We start from the raw sequence: 16,309 nt of genomic DNA on the forward strand, positions 1-16,309 counted from the left end.
AGAGAGTTAGGTACATGCCACTTTTCTGTTTCTCTGATGATTCACGTTGTTTGCTGATACAAAAAGTAGACTTGCTTTTGAGTTATCTGTATCAAGCACCCATAAAGGGCTCAGCATAGTCCAGGCGAATTGCGCTTTCGTTCTGCGTTTTGAGGTCAAATGAAGGTCGAAAACGTTGAGATACGGTATAGTGTTTTCGAACAATCCAACACCCCTTTGTTTCTGGAGGCGGGGTTTACATGACGTATGCAAATAGCCTCTGCGCACGTGGCCACACAAACAACACACCCACCTATTACGTAATGGCCATGGACCAATGGTGGCTCGAGGGTTTTACCGGCCAACACGAACTTTCCCGGAAAGTTCTGTTTGGTTTGCTGCGGCGAACTAGTGAAACGAATTGTCGTTTGGACAGACAATTCAGGTCACAGACGGTCGTTTTTCGATTTCGAATGTAGTATGCAGAGCCCTTTAGAGAAAGCCTAAATAGAATTTCAATATCTTTTTTTACAAAGAGGAAACAGTGTATCAAATACATAATGGAGGAGCCATGTTTCTTTTTTTGTAGAAGATACGCTAACTATGTACTAAGGGACAGATTTACTAACAGCTTGCAGCGCAATCGCGCCTCTTTTGGTGAAAAAAACTACTGTCTGTATTTACTAAAGACACGGTGTGAAAATTTCACAACTGTTTTTGCGACTCTCCTTACTGCATATAGGAGTTTCCTCTTCAGATGCATTGATTTACTAAAGTTTGCGCTTTATTTAATGCCCAAAACAGCGTGTCTTAAACCCTGCACTAATAATGGGAATGAGATATTGCGCCTGTGTTTTTTAATGTGCACCTTGTTAGTAAATCACCCACAGAAATTTCCAATCCCATCTGTGCTGTTTTGTAAATTGAAATTGTGCGATTTTGCACTGTTTAGTAAATCTGGCCCGAAGTTTCTTAGACAAAGTAAAGTTTATTCTTTCTAAAGTTGTTCTTAAATCTTGTTCTAAACTTTATTGAATACATTGTTTTTGACTTTTGAAACTATTAAAGTTTCTTACACAAAGTGGAATGATATGCAGTGGCTTAGTAATTGTCCAATGAATTTACAAATCATAGTCAAAAACGAGATTAAGTGCCTGGAGTTTAGCTGCAGTGCTGATTTGTTTTTATTTCTGACCAACTAGTGTCACAAAATGGAAAAAGGGCTTTCCAGAACACTACCACATCTGCCACTGGATAGAAAAACAGACAGGGCTCCCCCAAACCTACACTGTAAAAAAAACATATTTTACAGTTTTTTAACGTATAATGCCAAAAAAATACTAGTTTTTTTTACTAGAATTTCACTGTTATTTTACAAATATATATATTTGAAAATACGGTGAAAAATGTTAAATTAAACAATATCTTTTTTTTATTTTACGGTTTATTTCTGGCACCCCAGCTGCCAGAAAATTTCATTTTTTTACGGGATTTTTTTACAGTGTACCAAATTGCAATCAGTGTTGTTCTTTTGGCCCCATGAAGAGGCTTAAACAAATGTTGCTTTGTTAACCCTCTGAATTTTTGATAAATCAATTTGATAATTATTCGGTATGACCATGGTACTCTTTGTGATATGTCTCCAAAAAATGTGAAGCATAAGTTAAAATATTTCCTGATAACAGCCAGTTAGATTTATAATTTATTTTGCACATATGGCCGTGGCAAATTCTGTCACCAAGCTGTCGTGCATTAGCATGTCTTGAAAAAAAACTTACTTTGTTTGCACAGCAGGCCCTTTTGAGGAGCCAATGAACAATTAGCTAATGAAGTGTTTTTAACAGCAACATATGCTGCAGATGTGTTATGATAGAACAGTATCATCAGTGATAACTATCTCTGATAAAACAAAGCAAAACTAGTATGCTTCAGAACTGGGGTCATAAATGCTAAATGAAAATTCAAACTGATGTGCCTAGAAAATAATTTGCAATTGAGGATTGACATGCACTATAATATCCTGTGCACCCATTTTACCCTTTGTCCCGAATTGCTCGGAAATGCTCCACAATGATAGTCTTCAGATGTGTCAGGGATCAATTTGTATACAGAAAACAATTGAAGTGCTGTTTTTGAAAATTGCTAGATAGGGTGACAGAATATTTTTTTCCTTGAATACCCAGACCACATGTTCTACACTGTTGGCAGTGCATTTTTGTGCTTGCAGTGTGCATCAGACTCCAGGACGTTATCTACTGGAGGAAACATTTTCACATTTCTCTTTTTGATGGGAAATTAGTGGACTATTTGGTGTTGGAATGTGTGTATTTGCATATTTATACCATAATGAACTTGTTTCCACTGTCCCACCCCTATACTTTTTAAATGAAAGTTTATAAATTGTTTAATTATTAATTGGATTTATTCATAATGATATGGAATCTTGCTATTTATTTTTTATGCTTTATTTTGTTTTGTGAAAAACTTTGAGCTACATTTAATGTATGAAAAGTGCTATACACATATGTTTAATATTATTATTATGAAATACTCCCTCTGTCTTCTCTAACTGTTATCTTGTTTCATTTTTCCTCTCTGTGTGGCAGGTATAAAGGTTTTATTAAAGACTGCCCCAGCGGTCAGCTGGACGCAGCTGGATTTCAAAAGATCTACAAGCAGTTCTTCCCCTTTGGAGACCCCACGAAATTTGCCACCTTTGTTTTTAATGTCTTTGATGAGAACAAGGTAACAAGAGACAGAAAGAGTGAAGTCAATAAACAATAAGAACTGATGTATTGGCCTACTCAAGATTTTTAAAGTTGCATTCCACCAAGAAATGTAATATTTTTATTTGTTAACTTCTTACTGAGTTCGTAAATATCTGCGCCACTAATCTCTCTCAGACGGGCTCTTTGTCTGGATGGCAGAAAACTGTGTGTAACACTGTGTACCTCTATTTACAATAGCATTATGTTGCTTGTTTCTATTAAAAAAATTCATCAGGTCTTCATTTTTGGTTGATCAATGTAATGCCCTATAACTACATTAGATGTTTCTATGTTCTCAGCGGGACTGTCTAGTCACATCTTTCCACACACTTACGCAGCAATGTCAAAATGACATTTTCAATACATAAAACCTTCTGTAAGGTGTCAAACGTAGACATGATAACAGCATTGCCTCCCTCATTGTCATTCTGCAGTCCTTGGCCATCTTTGATGTCTCTTCAATGTCAATCTGAAGCTGAAACAATATAAAATCAAGTCCTTATATTACGATTTTGTCTAAAGCAAAACTGCATATAAGCTATACGTCTTATATGTGCATTCACTGGGAATGATCTTAACAATGTTTCTGTCCTTTATTTTCAGGATGGACGCATAGAGTTCTCTGAGTTCATTCAAGCACTGTCTGTCACATCAAGAGGGACGCTGGATGAGAAACTCAGATGTAAGGCATGGATTTTTTTTACAATTTCGTTATATCAATAGAACCACAAAACTTATCTGCAGCATTCTTTTATCAGTTACATCTACATAAGTAATAATACCCTACAAGAGAATCCTACAAGATCTTCTGAATAAATCTGCTGCTCCATCAATTGATTTGATCTTGAATAATGAAAAGATACGCATATTATAATAAACAGGGAAACAGTTTTCAGAATGAGAATGCACAGAGAGAGAATTTTCTTAATGTAGTTGCTTGTCGTTGCTGTCGCAGGGGCTTTTAAACTTTATGATCTTGATAATGATGGATACATAACCCGAGATGAGATGCTGAACATCGTGGATGCCATCTACCAGATGGTGGTGAGTCAATTGTTTCTTGGTGAACCGTAACTGTCTTGAGTTAATGAAAGTGCTTTCATGGATGGCTAAAGTGGACTGCAAGCATAAACCCTGAAAATTGATTATGAGGGTCCATCAGACTGATAAAGAAATTGCGGTGACTGGACTGAAATATGAACAAAAACAACCGTCGAGTTAAAGGGATGGTTCACCCAAAAATGAAAATTCTGTCATTTACTCACCCTCAGGTTGTTTTAAACCTGTATACATTTCTGTTAAACACAAAAATATATATTTGGAAGAATGTTAGCAATTTTCAGTTCTGGGAAATCATCCACTACCATTGTAGAAAAAAATATTGTATATTTTTTGTTCTGTTGGACACAAAATTAGATATTTTGAAGAATGTAGGAAAACAAACAGTTCTGGGGCACCTTTGACTACCATTAAAATTTCTTACTATGATATCTCAGAACTGAAAATTGCTGACATTCTTCCAATGTCCTTCTCTTTGTTCATCAGAACAAAGTATTTTATACAGGCATGAAATTACATGAGGGTGAGTAAATGATGACAGAATTTTTGTTTTTTGGTGAACTATTCCTTTAAATGAACTTAGACCATGGGTTAAAAGAACCCAGCATTTTGGGCTAAAACAACCCAGCTTAAGTTAACCTATAACCCAAAGGTAGTGTTTGTCTTTATTTAACATTAATATTGAAAACAACATATGTAGCATTTTAAGTGTCTCGTTGTATCTACGTCTCAGGAATTAATGTCTTGTACACCTTTTGCAGGGAAACACAGTGGAACTTCCTGAGGAGGAAAACACGCCAGAGAAAAGAGTCGACCGCATCTTTGCTATGATGGATAAGGTGAAGTCTCCAACTGCATTAATTTTCTGTTTATATATTTATTTATTGTCTTCAACTACCATTTGTCTTGTTTTGTATGCACTCAACAGTAATTTATATGGTAAAATAAATTTGACTGCCATAGTAGAGCGGGTGTACTTTCCCCCATCCTACTCACACAAGAGCTTAGTTTTGCTGTCTATTTAAAAATCAAAGCAAAATTTGCACGGGGAATAGGATAAGGTCCTATTCATCACAAAAGCTTTGCTGACTGTGTTTTTAAGCCATCCATTTCTCCGCACCTCTCAGTCGCGCCTTTCAGTGAATCTGTAATAACTCGCATAGAAATTTCTGTTATGATTTTACAACAATCTCCCGTGAGTTCCTTTTTAGCATGACTATTCTTATCTGAATACGATCTGCTGTGATTTTCAGAAAAGCTGTCTTTCAAAAGGCACTAGAAACAGAAGGCACGTCACATCAAAGACGTAAAATTGAAGCTCTTTTGCAGTAGTCTAGTGGCCTTCGGAAAGCTTTGATAAAAAGAGCCTTTGAAAGGAAACGCAGCTCTAAAGAGAAACAAGACGTCTTTATTCATCAACCGCATTGCGCTTCTACCTTATTCCCCATCGTGTCGACAGAATTCTGTGTGCGGTTGAAAACAGTGGTTGTGAGTAATCATCTTTCATTGTTGTTAGCAGAATGCAGATGGAATGCTGACCCTCCAGGAGTTTCAGGAGGGCTCAAAAGCAGACCCCTCTATTGTACAGGCACTCTCCCTTTATGACGGCCTTGTGTAGACACATCTCAAAGTGAATATATTCTGCTTTTTCAACTGGAATGCAAGAGCAGAATAACTGTATCGCACATCTTTTTGTTTTTCAATGGAAAATTGATCTTTCTAATTAAAGATCTAGTACGGATTATACATTATTATTATAATTAAATTATTATAATTATAATTATCGGATTATATTTAGTAATGTTGTCTCATTTAGTAAATAGTCTTCGAACAAAGTGATGAAAATGTTTCACATTTATTTATGTAACTGTTTGAAAGTGTAAATCTGATTGGCTGTTTTTGTTTGTTTAAATGTCCTGATAGAAGTTTATGCTATATGACATCATGCAATTCATTATTCAACAACCTTTCAATCCTTACCTTATTTAGGTAATTACAACAATCCATTTATGTCATTCTGCTGGCACTGTGAGAGGAAAGTGGACCTGTCATGTAGAATCCTGCAAACTCTTGGAGTTGCCACAACAGAAGTGCATTGTCGGTGCTGTCTTGAGAGTGGATCAGCTGTCAATCCCTCATCTCCACTGTCACTGGAAATCAGACTTTTTTGGAAATCAAAAAGACAATGTGAACACTGAACACTCCTTTCGAAAAGAGTGTAAGACCCTAATGAGATGGATTTGGTCTTTTGTTGAAGTAATGAAGGACAATTTTAAAAGACAGAGACTGACAAAATGTATTAAAGGGCACATATGTCAGTGTTAAGAAAATGTTCAACTAAAAGATTTTAAGCACCAGTGAACAAGCTCCATATATTGCTTTGGTCTTTGTCATGATAGGATGGACCCACCGCAGCTGGATTTTGGTCTGGCTTTCACTACATGATGAACAAAAATAAAGCGCTACATCATTTGACTGTTGTTGGCATTGGAGTTGCCATTAAAGGGACAGTTCACCCAAAAATGAAAATTCTGTCATCATTTACTCACCCTTATGTAATTTCATACCTGTATAAATTACTTTGTTCCGATGAACACAGAGAAATATATTTGGAAGAATGTTAGTCATTTTCAGTTCCGGGACATCATTGACTACCATAGTAGGAAGAATTAAATGGTAGTCAAAGGTGCCCCAGAACTCTTTGTTTTCCTAAATTCTTCAAAATATCTCATTATGTGTTCAACCGAACAAAAAACAAAGCATTTTTCCCTACTATAGTATAGTATGCTAACATTCTTCCAAATATCTTTCTCTGTGTTCATTGGAACAAAAAAATGTATACAGGTTTGAAACAACCTGAGGGTGAGTAAATGATGACAGATTTTAAATTTTTGGATGAACTATCCCTTAAGCAACATGCTAGGGTTGTATTAATTTATATATTTTTATGTAAGCTAACAAACTTCAACAATAAACAAAACGATCTTTAGGTCTTATGACATACATGCTTATGTTGAGAATAGATGATTTCAGAGTCATTAAACTGTATTAAACCTAGAGTTAAGACTGTATCTATACCCCATGTGATGTAAAATGCATTTTTTTACAGTATTGCATATGACAGTGCTGTCATCATGGTGTGCGCCTATATGTGTATAGTGAATTCAACACATGCAAACACATAGCTATTGTTTGTGTTGAACCTTTGGCTTGCTTATTTGAATGAATGTGATTGGCTTCATTCCAATAGCAGCTCCATTCAGCAGCACTGTACATGGACACAGTCATCGATGTTTCATGCAGTTCTGGTATGTATATTTTTAATTTTTTATGTTTATGGTTAAACTCACACTGCTTGAAAATGAACAAACTTTTTTAAGTGCGACATTTCATAGATTATTCTTTCTAATATGGTCATCTGGATATGTTACAAGCTCGGTCTACTCTCATTTATAAAATTCACTGCTGCCGAGTTTGTTTTAATGTCACACAGACGCTGCCAGTGGATGAAATACTGTGCATAAAATTCTACAGTACATCATGCAGTAATGTACTGTATTATGGACATGTTAATGGGGCCTCTAGATAGACAAATAAAAGCATTTTTAAGAAAATGTCTTTGGGTCTGGTTAGGGTGTGTGGGGGATAGTTGTCAAGTTTAAGGATCTGGATATTCAGTGTAAAAAAGTCACCTTTTGTGATAAAAAAATACAGATAATTTAATATTTGTGTGTAGACATAAATGTGTTGTATTAGGCCTACCTCTGATGGAACTAAACATATACATTTTTGAGCAACAACATGTTTCAAAGCAGCTCTTTTGTGTTTGTGTAGAAACTCAATTTACACTCAGTCAAATGTTTGTTCAATTTAAATTGTCTTCAATTTCCTGCTTATTAATTCTAATCATTAATGCCGTCACACCACCCATTCCAACAAAACCAGAGAAATGGGTATGCAGCATGAAAGGATTCCAGTTAAAAAGAACCAAAAATGGAGATGGAAAGGTTTAGTGGCTGGCGGACAGACCCTCACTGCTTGCATAACACAATGGAACATTTAGTATTATTCAATAATGAGTTAAACAGCATATTTTATTCATGGAAAATATCAGTCTCCTGAAAAATACGAGCTGGGGCATAAAATGAAAGACACCAGAAGAGATCAAATAAATGTTGCCCTTAAAATCAATATATGACATATTTTAGAAAGTGTGTGAATATGGATTTGGACTGACTGCTTTTATACTATTATGCTTAATAGATACTCAATAGGATTTAAATAAATCTGGCACAATGTATTAAATCAAGAGTTTTGAAACAATTTAGATAAGATCCCAATTCTTTTCACATGGTTCCTTCATGGTGAAATGTATCAGGTTAACTTATCAAGACTCCTAGCCATAAAATCTTCTGTATGCTGACTGAGATATCTACACTTTCTTCCTAACAGCAAATAGCCCATCAATTTTAACAGACAGGCCCTATTAAGTGCTAGACAGGCCCAGATATCCATCAGCCTTTAAAATGTAGCGTCATCTCACTCCTGTCATGTCACGCCTCACTGACCATGTGCTTAACAGCAGGTTGTAGGTATCAGTATGGCAGAGTGAGACATACAGCAGAGACTGTTTTAATTATAGGTTGAATTGCACTAACATGTGATTTCTTTTGCATCCATGTGACATATTGCAATGTGTATCCAAAGCATTGATGGGATATTTTTTGCATCTATGTGACATATTGCAATGTGTATTCAAAGCATTTAATTCATACCCAATACCATTAAAAAAACCCAGGACTGATCACATGACACCACAGCTTTGGGTAGCCCATAGTTTCACTGGCATTCGTGCATTTATATGGGACCTACAAACACTCGACCTCATGTGTCCCACTTTAGGGCAATTCACCCTATATGTATCCTAAAATATACAATTTTATATTATGCCCTATTCGTTTTTCTTACCGTCGTAAATTTGTTGTGGTCAGACTTTGTCTACCATGCAATTACAATGAACGTGGTCTAAACGTTTCGATCTTAAAAGTTACAAAATATCGCTCTTCTGTTAACCATACCCTGAATTTCTCAGTTAGTTGGAACAGTGTGCCCCCTACTGGCCATGATACCACATGCAACGCATAAGCACCTTATTAAAAATAACATATTTAAGTTTAAGCATCAAATTGGGTTGATGCCTTTTGACCACAGTACTTCTGCAAGCGACATTAATTAAAAGTGCAAAAATATGTTTCAGATCACCTTAAGCTTTGAAAAGTGACAGCGTGCGGACACTCCCCCTGACTTCCTCCCGCTCGTGTCCAATAGCTCATCCCGCAACTTCCTGTTGCTCTAATTCCTCTTGCTAACGGAGGCACCTTATTTTAGCCTAGCCAGCTAACTGCATAAACAGAAAAAACCGCACGCTATCTTTAAAATAACGTATGATCATACGTTTCAATAACACAGCCATTAAAATTTAAGCGAATACGTGGATTTTCCGAGCCTGATCTGTTTCCGTTAGATTTCAATGAAGGTACTGTTATCATGCTAACCCTGGACTCTAGAGATTTGCTTGAAGGTAGCTAGCAGGGAGTTTCGCAAGTTGTTAGAATTAGACTGTTATCGAAAAAGGTCGGTTTTCGAATCAGTTGTAAAACGAAAGTTTTCCTTTTGTACAGTAATATCGATTTGTGTTGACACCTGTAAGCTAGCAGCTAGCTAGCGCCTTACATACACTGATTCTACTAGAAATGGTGAGTTTTTTTAGCCCTAGCTTTATTTTTTACGCGTGGGGTTATCACAAATATTATTGTTAAAATAGCCTCGGCGGGGGGTGGGGGGGGGTTGGGGGTTGTATAGGAGTCCAACAGTGTAACCTGGATTAGCAAACTTTGAAGTTTGTTTTGGCAATTTGGTTTTTCGGAGAGCATTTCGGAGACTGACAGCTTTTTGTGCAGCTGTTTTAGCATGAGCTGTTTGTATTTATTGAAATCGTTACACATGACATGACAGGCACATTCCTTACTTGACAGTCAAAATATGTCTAGACGCATGCAGATTACATTACCGAGGAGTGCTCTTTGTTTCACTGACAGGTCATCGGGTTTTTCTGTGTTTTCTAGATTAGTTTATCAATATTTATCCCATGCAGGTCCAGCTGATAAATGTACCTGTTCATTTGATCTGTCAACAGGTAGACGCCCTCATGTGCCCATGGAGAAGGCGGCTTTCGAGGGGTGGCTGGAGTCAGTATCCACCTCCTTCCTGGCGCTAAGCGACCAACAGCGCAACCAATCTCTGGACCACCTTATCTCGCTGAGTGGTGCCGTCCAGCTGCGACATCTGTCCAATGGACTGGAAGCTCTTCTGAAGCGTGATTTCCTGCGCCTGTTGCCGTTAGAGCTGGCCTTCTACCTTCTCCGTTGGCTAGACCCACAGACCCTGCTCACCTGCTGCCTGGTGTGCAAACAGTGGAATAAAGTCATCAATGCCTGTACTGAGGTTTGGCAGGGCGTGTGTCGAGACCTTGGCTGGCGCATTGATGAGTCTATCCAGGATGCTGTGCACTGGAAGGGTGTTTATCTGAAGGCCAAGCTACGCATGAAGCAGCTAAGGGAGGAGGATGCTTTTGAGACGAGCTCTCTCATTGGACACAGTGCTCGTGTATATGCTCTCTACTACCGGGATGGGCTGCTTTGTACAGGTTTCGTTTTTTGTTTAACCTGCTTATCTTTTATCACAAAGTGTGGAAAAAAAATCAGGTGTTGTGTTATTATTGATTGACTAATCGCAGAGGCATTCTCCTTCAGGTTCTGACGACCTGTCAGCCAAACTATGGGATGTTCGCACAGGGCAATGCATCTATGGCATCCAAACACACACTTGTGCCACCGTCAAATTTGATGAGCAGAAACTAGTGACCGGGTCTTTTGACAACACCATAGCATGCTGGGAATGGAGCACTGGTGCCAAAATCCAGCAATTTCGAGGGCACACAGGGGCAGGTGGGTGGAAAGCTCTTAAAGTTCTTCTAGAAAGTTCTGTCACAAAGTTTCCCATTAAAAGTTCTAAGTAACATTTCTTTTTCTAAAGATGTAAAATATATAAAATATGTGCTGTTGTTGCAGTATTCAGTATAGATTACAACGATGAACTGGACACCCTGGTCAGCGGTTCAGCAGACTTTACTGTAAAAGTCTGGTCCCTCTCTGCAGGGACTTGTGTAAACACTTTTACCGGGCATACAGAGTGGGTCACCAAGGTATGACTATATAGACATTTTATTGATTCCTGAAAGGCTATAGGTCATTCTCACGAAACCATTGAAACATGTCATTAGAGATTTGTAATATAAAACATAATGTAATGTACACAACAATTCCCATAATTAAGATTGAGTTCTTTGCCTTATATAAAGCATAATTTTAACATAGGAATGAATTATATTTGTATTTTATTGCATTTCTGCTATAAATCGAATTACCGCTATGTTTCCAGGTATGTCCGAGTGCATGATATGCTGTAATTTAAACTGATTAAAATATTAAGATATTCTAATAAAATATAAAAGAGAACGTCAATTAATCAAATATTGATTATAAAAATAAAGAAATACATTAAGGTGGTTTTGATTGAAATGACACGTGGCACTATATACGTATGGCCAATAAAGCAAATTCTGATTCTGATATATACAGGTGCTGGTCATATAATTAGAATATCATCAAAACGTTGATTTATTTCACTGATTCCATTCAAAAAGTGAAACTTGAATGAATATAATATACATTACACACAGACTGATTAGAAATATATGTTTATTTCTTTTAATTTGATTAGTTGTCAGTTATAATCATGAAAATCCCAAATTCAGTATCTCAGAAAATTAGAATATTACTTAAGACCAATACAAAGAAAGGATTTTTAGAAATCTTGGCCAACTGAAAAGTATGAACATGAAAAGTATGAGCATGTACAGCACTCAATACTTAGTTGGGGCTCCTTTTGCCTGAATTACTGCAGCAATGCGGCGTGGCATGGAGTGGATCAGTCTGTGGCACTGCTCAGGTGTTATGAGAGCCCAGGTTGCTCTGATAGTGGCCTTCAGCTCTTCTGCATTGTTGGGTCTGGCATATCGCATCTTCCTCTTCACAATACCCCATAGATTTTCTATGGGGTTAAGGTCAGGCGAGTTTGCTGGCCAATTAAGAACAGGGATACCATGGTCCTTAAACCAGGTACTGGTAGCTTTGGCACTGTGTGCAGGTGCCAAGTCCTGTTGGAAAATGAAATCTGCATCTCCATAAAGTTGGTCAGCAGCAGGAAGCATGAAGTGCTCTAAAACTTCCTGGTATACGGCTGCGTTGACCTTGGACCTCAGAAAACACAGTGGACCAACACCAGCAGATGACATGGCACCCCAAACCATCACTGACTGTGGAAACTTTACACTGGACCTCAAGCAACGTGGATTCTGTGCCTCTCCTCTCTTCCTCCAGACTCTGGGACCCTGATTTCCAAAGGAAATGCAAAATTTACTTTCATCAGAGAACATAACTTTGGACCACTCAGCAGCAGTCCAGTCCTTTTTGTCTTTAGCCCAGGCGAGACGCTTCTGACGCTGTCTGTTGTTCAAGAGTGGCTTGACACAAGGAATGCGACAGCTGAAACCCATGTCTTGCATACGTCTGTGCGTAGTGGTTCTTGAAGCACTGACTCCAGCTGCAGTCCACTCTTTGTGAATCTCCCCCACATTTTTGAATGGGTTTTGTTTCACAATCCTCTCCAGGGTGCGGTTATCCCTATTGCTTGTACACTTTTTTCTACCACATCTTTTCCTTCCCTTCGCCTCTCTATTAATGTGCTTGGACACAGAGCTCTGTGAACAGCCAGCCTCTTTTGCAATGACCTTTTGTGTCTTGCCCTCCTTGTGCAAGGTGTCAATGGTCGTCTTTTGGACAACTGTCAAGTCAGCAGTCTTCCCCATGATTGTGTAGCCTACAGAACTAGACTGAGAGACCATTTAAAGGCCTTTGCAGGTGTTTTGAGTTAATTAGCTGATTACAGTGTGGCACCAGGTGACTTCAATATTGAACCTTTTCACAATATTCTCATTTTCTGAGATACTGAATTTGGGGTTTTCATTAGTTGTCAGTTATAATCATCAAAATTAAAAGAAATAAACATTTGAAATATATCAGTCTGTGTGTAATGAATGAATATAATATGCAAGTTTCACTTTTTGAATGGAATTAGTGAAATAAATCAACTTTTTGATGATATTCTAATTATATGACCAGCACCTGTACCAGAAGTTAAGTTTGGGCCACATAATGTTATATTGTTGCCACTGAAACCATCTATATTTCTCTAAATAAAAGTTTAATATTCTCTTGTCATATTGTATAAATGACCATGTTGATTCTCGTTCCCGATCTATGTAGTTTTCTAAATTTTATAAAGTTTTTTGAATAAAAATATTATTGCCCTTGTGTACGATGAATATAAACTTTCTTAAGCATCATGGCTTCTCTTTTTTTTAGCAAAACATGCTATGCTATTGACATTATCAGAGGGTCATGGTAATGATGATTTTTAGATCTTGTTTTAAACATGTTTAAAATATTTTAAATTATTAGTGAAAGTTCGGAAATTAATGCTAGAAGGGAAACCTTTTCATGTTTGACATCAAGATTTCATGAGTCACCCACTATGTTCTTTTTAAATTTGCTTTTAAATTTGTTTTGGCAATCATTTGTTAGCACATTGTCCCTTACACATTGTGTGTTTGTTCCCTGCTTTAGGTACACCTTCAGAAAAGCCAAGTGGAGTCCATGATGCACAGTCCTGGGGACTATATACTACTGAGCGCTGATAAATATGAAATCAAGGTAATGTTTCTTATATCAACTATTCCTGATTTTAAATGTATGCAAAAGACCAAGTTTATTTTGCAAAATGCTGGCCTTTTTTAATTAGTAATTAGTTTTAATTAGTAAATAAATAAGTCTCTAAACCAATAAAGTTCAAACTTATTTTAAATCTATATTGTGGCATTGACCACCACCCCAATGATTGTATTAAAGGTGGTTAGTCAAAATTTTGTTTTGTAAACATCTGTTAACGTTATATAGGAGCAATGTAAAGGTCTGTGTCTTTTCTGCTAGGTGTGGCCAATAGGGCGTGAGATCAACTGTAAATGTTTAAAGACCCTATTTGTGTCAGAAGACCGCAGTGTCTGCTTGCAGCCACGATTACAGTTTGATGGCCGCTACGTTGTGTGTAGTTCAGACCTGGGCATCTACCAGTGGGACTTTTCAAGTTTTGATGTTGTCAGGTACATTTATCATTTATGTATTTATTTATAGACCTTAAATGAACCTTAAATGATTGTTATGTTGATAATATTATTCACTAATGGTCTAAGATTTTTGATCCCCATTGTATATTTTATATATGTGTTACAAGAGAGAATGTGTTTTAATGTACGTACTGATGTTTCTATATTCACACAGAATCATCAAACCACAGCAGGACCCCTCCAGCATCTCTCTGCTTAGTTTTGGCGAGGTCTTTGCTCTCCTATTTGACAACAACTATCTTTATGTCATGGACTTGAGGACAGAGGCCATCGTGGGCCGCTGGCCACTACCAGCCTACCGCAAATCCAAACGTGGCTCTAGTTTCTTACCAGGCGTCACCTCTTGGCTCAATGGACTGGATGGCAAGAACGACGCGGGCCTGGTGTTTGCCACCAGTATGCCTGATCATAGCATTCATCTGGTTCTTTGGAAAGAGAATGGGTAGAAACTCTGAGGTTAATACAAAGCCCTGCGGACAAGTCAAATTGAGAAAAGGGTGCTCTAAATTTGGGAAAAAAGCGTTAAAAGCCAACTAAGTTAGATAATGCATGGACCAAAGTGTGTTCCTCCTCCTTGCTTTTGTTGCCATTTGCGTTGAGGTTGATGCTTCACTCTTTTTAGTCACTTGCAGACTGCACATTCGACGCTTATTCACTTTACCATTCAATGTTTTTAAAAGCCGATGTAGAAGATTTGTAGAACAGAGCATAGCTTCTACCATGATTTGAACGATCAGAGGTTTTTGTTCTTCAGATTTGAAAAAGATCATTCTTAGTTTAATGTTTGCCTCTCTTTGAGAAAGCTAGTAAAATGCAACTGCATCACCAGAGAGGAGATCGCTCCACAGCAAGCACGATGAGTAGAGTTAGCGACTTTTCTACGGCACAATCACGCATGAAGTACTTTTTGTTTGAGTGTTATACTTTCAACTCATTTGCATTTAGAGGTCAAACATTTTGGACACACAGAAATGTTGCCTTAAAGCCTTTATTTTTTCCCTTGAAGAAGCTGATTTTGAAGACCTCAGCGTTTAAAGGTGCTGACTTGTGCACCTAATGTGAATGTCTGTGGTTATCATTTTCTTGAGTCTTGAAAAGACTGATAAAAATGCTGTGCGATCTAATCAAGCGGGTTTTGTTTGAAAGTCATTCAGAGGAGGCTTCTTGCTGTTACTGAACCCTTTTTCATTTTTCATTCAGTTTATTGGTCATGTGCCTTTCTGTTTTAACACTTTAAACCAATTGCGATTACAGTACATCACAAATGATGAAATCTAATGTTGCAAACCTCCCTCAGTAAAAGAAAAAGTTTTTTTTTTTTTTTTTAACCTAATGTAATCAACACTGTAAGTAGTCTTACCACTTTTAGCCAGACATAGATCACTTGAAAGTGTTTCTCGTGAATCTCATGAATGTTCATTTTTAATCCTTATTTTTAACGGCATATTTTATTTTGTATAATCCAGGGCAAACCAGCCATTGTTACTTTGCACACCAGTGCTATAGCTGAGTCTGTAGTTCTGTATATCCCTCTGGAACAAAGTTGTTTCTTTTTCCTAAACCATTAAACATAAGCTGAGTTTTTACTTTAATGATTTTTCACTTTTGCTCATGAATAATGTAAACAAGTATAATTGTCTGAACTAAATTCAGCATTGGGAGGGGTAACAATGTCTGTATGCACTGGTCATGTGTTACTTCACTGAAATGCAAACCTCACTGCTGCGTTCACTCATGCTCACACAAGCTAAAATGGCATCCATTCATGTTTAGCAGAATTCAGGTCTGTTGTTTGTTTAACAAAATAATATGCTGTCTTTCAATTAAATGACAGTAGTTAATGGTGGATGATGACTGTATATGATTCATGAATTTTGCTCTTTGTCCTTAATTTTGTAACTTTTCCTGTGTGGCTTTTTAGTTCCATACAGTTCTGCATCAGCAAAACCAACAGTTTGCTCAAACTGGCGAAGTGTTGCAGGGGCCTTTTTTTACTTAGAGGGGCGTGTTTTTACCTTTTTGCTCACTAGAGGGCAGCACCATTACAACCATTTGAGAATAGCTTTGTAAACATTATTTCTAGAATGAAGTAATTGGCAGATACAAAAAATAAGAGCTTTCAAATAAGAAATTGAGGGTA

At 37.3% G+C, this 16,309-nt stretch overlaps 2 protein-coding genes across 5 annotated transcripts in view; both read left to right on the forward strand.

The window, feature by feature from the left end:
* ncs1a (neuronal calcium sensor 1a) overlaps positions 1–6,807 on the forward strand; it is a 28,460-nt gene extending 21,653 nt beyond the window's left edge. The window contains exons 3-8 of one of the 2 annotated variants that reach the window (XM_057354110.1): positions 2,586–2,724; positions 3,351–3,429; positions 3,703–3,791; positions 4,568–4,645; positions 5,326–5,436; positions 5,796–6,807. In XM_057354110.1, coding sequence (XP_057210093.1) covers positions 2,586–2,724; positions 3,351–3,429; positions 3,703–3,791; positions 4,568–4,645; positions 5,326–5,424 — 484 coding nt within the window. In that variant the 3' untranslated portion in view covers positions 5,425–5,436; positions 5,796–6,807. Of the gene's footprint in view, positions 1–2,585; positions 2,725–3,350; positions 3,430–3,702; positions 3,792–4,567 lie in introns of both variants that reach the window. The other variant, XM_057354100.1, reaches the window with a different exon arrangement.
* Positions 6,808–6,917: 110 nt separating this feature from the next.
* fbxw2 (F-box and WD repeat domain containing 2) lies at positions 6,918–16,015 on the forward strand. 3 transcript variants are annotated; one of them, XM_057354069.1, is made up of 7 exons: positions 6,918–7,114; positions 10,003–10,512; positions 10,619–10,813; positions 10,937–11,070; positions 13,613–13,699; positions 13,976–14,145; positions 14,324–16,015. In XM_057354069.1, the coding sequence occupies exons 1-7, from the start codon at positions 7,081–7,083 to the stop codon at positions 14,613–14,615; spliced, it is 1,422 nt and encodes a 473-aa protein (XP_057210052.1). In that variant the 5' UTR covers positions 6,918–7,080; the 3' UTR covers positions 14,616–16,015. The 3 variants fall into 3 exon arrangements, with proteins under 3 accessions (XP_057210052.1, XP_057210073.1, XP_057210062.1); XM_057354090.1 differs by lacking the exon at positions 6,918–7,114 and adding an exon at positions 9,121–9,342; XM_057354079.1 differs by lacking the exon at positions 6,918–7,114 and adding an exon at positions 9,122–9,562.
* The last annotated feature ends 294 nt before the right edge of the window (positions 16,016–16,309 follow it).

The sequence above is a fragment of the Triplophysa rosa genome, linkage group LG2 (genome assembly GCF_024868665.1).
Source record: "Triplophysa rosa linkage group LG2, Trosa_1v2, whole genome shotgun sequence".
NCBI classification, from domain to species: Eukaryota; Metazoa; Chordata; class Actinopteri; order Cypriniformes; family Nemacheilidae; genus Triplophysa; species Triplophysa rosa.